The sequence below is a fragment of the Paramormyrops kingsleyae genome, chromosome 21 (genome assembly GCF_048594095.1).
Source record: "Paramormyrops kingsleyae isolate MSU_618 chromosome 21, PKINGS_0.4, whole genome shotgun sequence".
NCBI lineage: Eukaryota > Metazoa > Chordata > Actinopteri > Osteoglossiformes > Mormyridae > Paramormyrops > Paramormyrops kingsleyae.
The window spans coordinates 16,784,337-16,792,586 of record NC_132817.1 but is presented as its reverse complement, the minus strand read 5'-3'; the positions used below and the strand labels follow the sequence as shown (position 1 = coordinate 16,792,586).

The 8,250-nt window shown below is 39.8% G+C and overlaps 1 protein-coding gene across 1 annotated transcript; it reads left to right on the top strand.

Annotated features, from left to right (window-relative positions):
* Nucleotides 1-356: 356 nt before the first annotated feature.
* Nucleotides 357-7,335, top strand: LOC111854665 (uncharacterized). Its single transcript, XM_072704013.1, has 6 exons — nt 357-360; nt 1,379-1,470; nt 1,568-1,656; nt 3,223-3,258; nt 3,649-4,703; nt 5,164-7,335. Exons 1-5 carry the CDS (start codon nt 357-359, stop codon nt 4,670-4,672), a joined length of 1,245 nt encoding a protein of 414 aa, XP_072560114.1. The 3' UTR covers nt 4,673-4,703; nt 5,164-7,335.
* The last annotated feature ends 915 nt before the right edge of the window (nt 7,336-8,250 follow it).

The window sequence follows — 8,250 nt, the reverse complement described above, 5'->3', positions numbered from 1 at the left end:
AGTTACAAGCCATGGCCTGGAAGGAAGCAGGAATGAAATAAAAATAGGATAAAATGTGGTTCTTTGAAATGAATAATCAAAGAACAGAAGTATCCCAGAACCTGTCAGAGATTCCTTAAATAAACTACAGGAAATGACAGGAAGTATGTTTCAGTCATACAAGGAAGTAAACATGAAAATATTTTTTATGAAACTGCCCATTATGAAATGTCCTACATGCTTTTATTCTATCTATTCATTGACCATTATACTGGGGGGGGGGGGGGGGGGGGGTCTGTACCTGTTACTCAGAGAGGACTGATGCCATATAACGGCAAAGTTAAAGTGTTACCATGTTATCATGGTCAGTGGTGCCCATGGGTAGGTCTTGGTGTGAGATGCTGCCAGGAGATCTTACTGATGTCAGAGCTCACAATAATCCCATGTCTAACATGCACGTCCCTCTGTATGAGGCTCAAACAGATGAAGCATCAGTGCTTCACCTGGCAGACAAGAAGACAAAATGTTATTTTCATGTTTACAAGATGAAAACGCATATTTGAGTAGAAATACTTTCTTCCACCAATTATTAAACCGTTCTGTTTAGTTCCTGTTTATTTAATCTTTACACAATTTAAAATTGTTAGTTGGAATTCAGGTTCAACATTTCAAAACTGCCGTGATAATATTATGTAACTAATTTCAAAATCTTTGGTGAGAGTCTCCCTCAAATAAGTCATTCAGCAATAAAATGGTTACGCCCTGCCTCACCCCTGTCAACAATAATCCTTTGCATCTTGGCCAACTTTTGAATTCAAATCATAATATGCTCTTGTAAAAAATGAGGAAGGACTACTTCACAGTGCACTGACACATAAGACTAACAGCACAGGTACAGAATAGAGCACAGCAAACATGTAATATCCTTGGCAACCTGAAATGGAGATATTTGTTTTGCCATTTGTACAAGTATCTGGTACACCGGATTTTTTTTTTTTTGTAAATCCCATCTTACTCTCCTATGAGACACACAGACACTGGTGAGAGCAAAGATTGGGCTCAGAGCTCAGGGTTAGCTATTTATCTGCTGGGAGCATTTACAAGGGTCTTGCAGTGATACAATCCTCTGACAGCCTCTGTCAGAAATTTCAAATGTTATCAGGACTCTTCTGTGGTTAAAACATGTTATGGTATTTAAGGCATTTTACTAATTACATTAAAGGTAAAGATAGATCAGCACAAAGATAATTAAATTATATGCTTTGGGATTAAAGTTAGTTGATCCTGGTGATTATAGTGGTACCTTTACATCAGAGGACATTCGTACTGCAGCAGACTTTTTTAAACGACAAAAATTCAGAACTGGGTGAATGGAAAATGCCTGTGCTTTTATTTGTAGGCCAGTCTGCCCCCGCCCTCTCCTGCCCCCACCCTAGTGAGTGGGACCAGCTCAAAGCTTTCCTCTGGCCGCAGCTCAGCTTCCTCACTCTGGTAAGGCCCCCCCCCCCCCCCTCCAGAACATGTGACTGCACGCTCTGTCATGTGAGCCGCATCTGCATCATTGAGTACTTGTGCGCTTTGGGCACAGCTGGTCGGGGGGGTCTTCAAGCAGCAGCGGCTCCTCCTCAATGTAAGCGGCCCCGCCTCCCACCACGAGGACCGTGGACCTGGGCATGGGTCTCTCGGTGACGTCCGCGCTGTCAAGACTTAATTCTCTTTGTGCTTTAATGAAAAGTCCAGGTATTGCTACAGAAGAAGGTAATACCTAAGGTAATAACTGCCAGGAAATACAACAGAACATAAAAAATACAACTGGACATCTTTCACCCTGAGAATCTGTCTTTGGATGGTAGGTGTAACAGAACCATGACTTGTAGGGTGAGGCAGAGCACAGGATCTTTATTTGGGGGAAAAAAAATTCAGGCAACTGGGTGCAGCTGGAACTGGAGTGACAGGACACATTGTGGAAATGCAAAAAGGAAATAAAAACTGTAACAAAAACCAAATCGACAGGTAGATGACAGGTTTTGGGGACATACAACAGGCTTGTGGGGTCAATGGGGGTAAGAAGACGTCTGGTCTAGTGAACAGCTGTGACTTCATTGCTTTAAAGATTAATGGAATAATTCTCCCAAAAAGGCTACAATTAAAGTGGTAAACATCAAAATGTACAGTAAGATTTGAGAATGTTATCTTAGAGATATAACTGGATTAAAAGAATCTACACATTTCAAAATCATTAGAATGCATAAATGACTCAAACAGTTCATTATTGGATGTTTGTGCACAATTGTACATAATTATATTTATATAAAATGTTAAGCTTTACTTAAAACACCAAAGTATCTGTAAAATAGTTTTATGTAAAATGAATGTTTATTATTAAGTAGAAAATATTTGTGTTAGAATTTTCCGTGTCAAGGTAAGTGTCATAAAGGCAGTGGGTGTGGTAATGGCAGTATATCTGCTTTTTGTTACTTAATGACACATATAATTAATCATAAAACTGTCATTCCATACAATTGCGAGACACAGATGTTGTGTAATGTTCAGTTCATTGTCAATTTCAGTTCCCTGCTGCTTAAAAAATATATACAGAGAACCTGTCACAACATATACTCCAAACGAAAATACTCATTATATCACTCATTCCAAACAAACATACCTGTCAAATGTCACAGCTAGGTGCCACCGGCTCACAAGTTCTTTTAATTGATATAACTTAAATTACAGTAAATTAAGGATTATCTATATTATTTCTATTACATTCAGTGGTTACTTCATTAGAGACCCCTACATTGTACCTGGTAGAACAATATTTTGCCTACATAATCACTGCACATTCAGACAAGCTTTTCAGCACATCACAATCATGCTATACTGAGAATTTATTTTTGCCCTCGTGTCCGTTCTGGTAGGTTTAAAAATTCTGACCACCCTTACTGTAGGTGTGGCCAGTAAAGTACTCTCGTGGCCACTTTGATAAGGATGCATATAGCTATTAAAGTGGTTGTCTATATATACTATATATACACACACACATCTGTACCATATTAGATGTCCTGGATGAATGACATGTCAAGGAATCATTCTTGAGAGCTCCTCCCATCCCTGAGAAGAATAAGTTCAATACACTTCCTCATTCAAGCCAGATAGAAGCTCATTCTTTTGCTGTGAAAAGAAATTCACATTAGTAGGTTCAACACGGAAATAAAATGCTGTATCTATTCCTGATATTGGGAGGTTTCTCCTTATCATTGGGACAAGTGCCCACAACAAGTAAGTAATATATGACAACTGTAATATCAGTGAAATTCTTTCTATAGTATTCTTGAAAATTATACTCAAAAATGTCTCAGCATTTATTTATGATATTATATTTGCTAAATGATGTGAGAAAGTGAATTTTAAATGAAATATTGTATTGTAAAAAAGTATAAAGGTATATTCAGTTTCCATACATTATTGACCTTGTCTATACTCAAGTTGTGTCAGTAAAGGTATTCAGATTATCACTTTAATATTTTTCAAGATAATATGACTACAATGATGTGAAAAACTAAATTGTAAAATTACATTTATTGTTGCTGTAAAATACACACATAATATGTGACGTACGGGAAAATTATTGATATTTGTATTTCTGGTTTCCAACATAATCAACGACAGCATCAACAACGACACCCCCAATGACAACAACCACAGCGGCCCCAACAACAACAACATCAACGACAGTATCAACAACGACACCCACAACGACGACTACCACATCCACAGCGGCCCCAACAACAACAACATCAACGACAGCATCAACAACGACCCCAACGACGACGACAACCACAGCGGCCCCAACAACAACAACACCAACGACAGCATCAACAACGACACCCACAACAACAACATCAACGACAGCAACAACAATGACCCCAACGACAACGACAGCGGCCCCAACAACAACAACACCAACGACATCCACAGCAGCCCCAACAACAACAACATCAACAACAGTATCAATAATGACACCCTCAACGACGACTACCACATCCACAGCGGCCCCAACAACAACAACATCAACAACAGTATCAACAACGACACCCACAACGACGACTACCACATCCACAGCAGCCCCAACAACAACAACATCAACAACAGTATCAATAATGACACCCTCAACGACGACTACCACATCCACAGCAGCCCCAACAACATCAACAACAGTATCAACAACGACACCCACAACGACGACTACCACATCCACAGCAGCCCCAACAACAACAACATCAACAACAGTATCAACAACGACACCCACAACGATGACTACCACATCCACAGCAGCCCCAACAACAACAACATCAACAACAGTATCAATAATGACACCCTCAACGATGACTACCACATCCACAGCAGCCCCAACAACAACAACATCAACAACAGTATCAATAATGACACCCTCAACGACGACTACCACATCCACAGCGGCCCCAACAACAACAACATCAACGACAGCATCAACAACGACCCCAACGACGACGACAACCACAGCGGCCCCAACAACAACAACACCAACGACAGCATCAACAACGACACCCACAACGACGACATCCACATCCACATCGGCAACGACAAATACAACACCACCACCTTCCACCGCTGCAAGACTGCAAGCTACTGTTCTATCTGGCAATTTTCCTAATAAAAATGCGATTCAGGTATACTTAGACCAGGTAAGCTGACTTTTTCTGTATTTCTACCCTTTCCTTGTCTGGGTTTTTGATAACTCTTCCTTTGTATCTGCCAAAATGGTTACACTTAATTTTGTTTTACAGTCTTATGTTTGAATTCAACTAAATCTTTATACATCATACTTTTTCTTAATTTGTGTATGTGGCTAATTCGATAGTATAGTATCTTTTATAGAAGCTTAGCATAATAGTATATTATTATTAATCTTCTTCATCTTAAGGAGGTAATGATCAACCTACTCTTTGGAATTTGCATGTTCTCCCCATAGTATCCTTTGATAGACTCTCATTCCATTCCCTGTGTGTTTTTTGCTTCGTGAGATTGATTACAGGTTCACTGACCCTGTAATACGCAGTCAGTTAATGATGATTGATGCAAATTTCATTGTATAGTGGTAAACAATGACTTTATTGTTGTGTAAATTCTTTATTTTCATCACAGGTACAATTGAAACTTCAAAGGATTTTTGGTGGAACTGCAAGATTTACTCTGAAAGACATACAACTAATTTCTGTCCAAGAACTTTCCTGCTATAATTAAACAAAAAAATTACCGTGCGCAACTGTCTCGGGTTGAGATTTCAGATAGGATGACATCACCTGGATGAGACTGAAAATAGGGCTGTTGGAGTGTTTGAAACCCTTGTTTCACATGTTGAAATATTTGTGTTCTATTTTTTTTCCTCTTTTGCACTATGATCATTGTCGGTGACATAAGCGTAATAACCGTAACAGATACACTAATGGTGTATATCAGGGATGTCAAATTGCAGTCCTGGAGGGCCGCAGCCCTTTGTAGCTTAGTTCTTTCCCTGTTCCACCACAAACAATTCAGCTGAACAGCTATGTGATAATTAGCACAAGAAGTTGAATCAGGTGTGTTAAACGAGGGGAAACCCAAAAATGTGCAGGGCTCTGACCTTCCAGGACTGGAGTCTGACACCTGTGGTGCATATAAAGGTATGGAGGGGACACTTCCACCCAAAAAGGCTTACAGCAATGCAGAGGTATTTAAAAATAGAGGTGTGAAGGAGTGCTGGTGGAAAAAAAACAGAGAGCTGTGTGGGAGCAGATCCACTTCGATAGCTCCGCCACAAGCCTTTACCACATGAAGAGCAATTTAAACATTCCCTAATAGGCCTGGGCAGTATATTAAATTTTTACAGAATATTGATATATTTTCAAAATGAGATATAGGATGATGGAATATCTTTTATTTGGTTAGATAATTTTGGTTGCATATCAAATAATGTATGAAGTGATTGTTAATTAACATTTCTTAACTGATGACCTAGTAAGTGTGATCAGATAAAGCCATGGTGAACTTCATCATTAGTTCATGGTGAATGACATGAATTCATAATATATCTTGTATTATTCATGCATTAAATCATCATTAGTTAAGCATTATTGAAGTATATTTGTACCCTCAAATTATCTCATTTTTTGTTTTTGTTTCTGGCTCTTGTCATAACCAATGTCTAACTAATATGTAAAGTTTGAATAACATGAATATCAGCAGCCATATAACGTACGTCAATCAGTAACTGGGGGCCACTGTCTAACGTCATCATTCTATCTATTCATGCTGCTTTCATTGTCAGCTGCTGTCAGCAGGCCACGTTGTGCCAGGGGAGTAATGCTGGCACTCCAAGATGGCAGCCCCCACAAATCACTCGTAGGATTACTGTATAAAATAGAATGTTGGTAATAGAATAGAATAGAATAGAATAAAATAGAATAGAATAGAATAGAATGCCGGTTCCAACCTGACACAGCATTTAATTTTGTTCAGCATTTTATTTGTTGTTCTTGCTCCTTCAGTTTTTTCAGTTATTGCGCCTTTCATTTATTTGATTCTCTGGCTTTTGAATCTCGATTGCTTAACTAGACTGATTGTCACTCTTGCCCTTTTGTGTTGGTAGCTCATTTGATTATATATGTATGTGCACCAGTTGTAGGGATTGACTTTTCTTTGGGGGATTTTTTGTTTTGTTTTTTTTATTTTGTTTGTCTAGAGAGGCAGGTGGTTTCCTTTCCTCTGGTATGCTAACCATACACTAAAAGACTTTAAAAAGATGTTTTAAAGACTAAAGTCATACACTCACATCTAAAGACAATGGGCTCTATTTTGATGATCTAATTCAAAGCGTAAAGTGCAAAGTGAAACTAACATTAATGGGTGTGTCCAAAAACCAGACTTTGCGCAATTGCAAAGTGGAAAAAGGGTTGTCCTAACGTGTTTTGGGCGTAACGTGCAATGATCCAATTGGAATGGTACGTCACCTCACTTAGAATGCAGCGGTGCGTGATCTAATGTGGATTGCTATTACAGATCGCTTTTCGGCCAAGGAAACAGACGTGCTCGTGTGCGAGGGTGAAAAGGCATGAGAATGTCATCTACGGGGGCCTGAAGCCTTTCAAATGAAGCAGGTGTGGGATGAGGTGGCAGCAAGTGTGTTCTCGTTTCCTGGCACCACCAGACCATCTGCGCAGGATAAACATAGCCTATAGACACCAAACTGATGACGTGTTTCCCTGGAAGTCTATGGTAGATTCATGTACACTTTGTCTAAATGAAGACTATATTAAAGCATATTGGTATTTATACTTCTTTTATGTGTTTTTGGACCCTGCCTGGACAAGTTCCCACCTCATTCCTAGGAGCACTACTGAGGAAATGATTATGGGTGTAACTTCTGGTGAAGGAGTGGAAGGAGCTATAAGTGGCAACAACTTATAGGTTTGAGTGACTAGCTGTCCACGGTGGTCTGTGCAAACACGACTGACATATATAGGGCCCTATTTTCCACCGGCGCAAAGTGCAACACAAAGCGGTTTTGCTAGTTTCATACCAGCGCATTGCTCATTTTCACATCATCAAAATAGCTAATTATTTTGTGCCCACATTCTGCTCATAGAAGTAGCATGATGGTATGATAATGGAATAAGACACATGGAATATATCATTCAAGATAATAATTTCATACCATTTGACAAAATGGTTTAACTTTATGGCATTGATAAAAACAAATATTTAAAAAATCTTCAACTTAAATCCATAATTATGGCTAGATTTAACATTAGGTTAGTAATTCACTTGGACGCCTATAATTAAATTCATCATGTAGTGTTGTTGGGGGTAGTGGGGCTTCGCCACTCTGACTTCCGGGGTGGAGGTCGAAGGGCTGGGTGACGCCACATGACCTGGCCTACAGACCCTACCATTGGCCATTGCACTGCCACTTAATCTTAATTGCACAATAGTCATCCTACAACATGCAAGGATCTACTGTCTGCCAGTGGTGGGGTGCTCATGCCCAGCCTACTCACCCAATTTTAATGCACCTCAGTTATCCATACAGCCCATCTAGCCCTAATACACCATGTTTTTATTTTTTTTTGGGGGGGGGAACATTTGATCCCCTCTCTCTGGGCTTGTGCAGTGTTGGGGTGGGATGGAGAGGTCCTGGGGGTGTTGCAGTCCCAGTGGTGGGGCGGCTGCCTCTGGCGGTGGTGGGCCAGGTGG

What these genes read in the sequence shown, in the direction of transcription:
- LOC111854665 (XM_072704013.1), top strand. An exon ending in AGCTCAGCTTCCTCACTCTG is followed by an intron (nt 1,471 to 1,567) that starts GTAAGGCCCCCC and finishes CTTTGGGCACAG; the next exon opens with CTGGTCGGGGGGGTCTTCAA. An exon ending in GACCGTGGACCTGGGCATGG is followed by an intron (nt 1,657 to 3,222) that starts GTCTCTCGGTGA and finishes TGATATTGGGAG; the next exon opens with GTTTCTCCTTATCATTGGGA.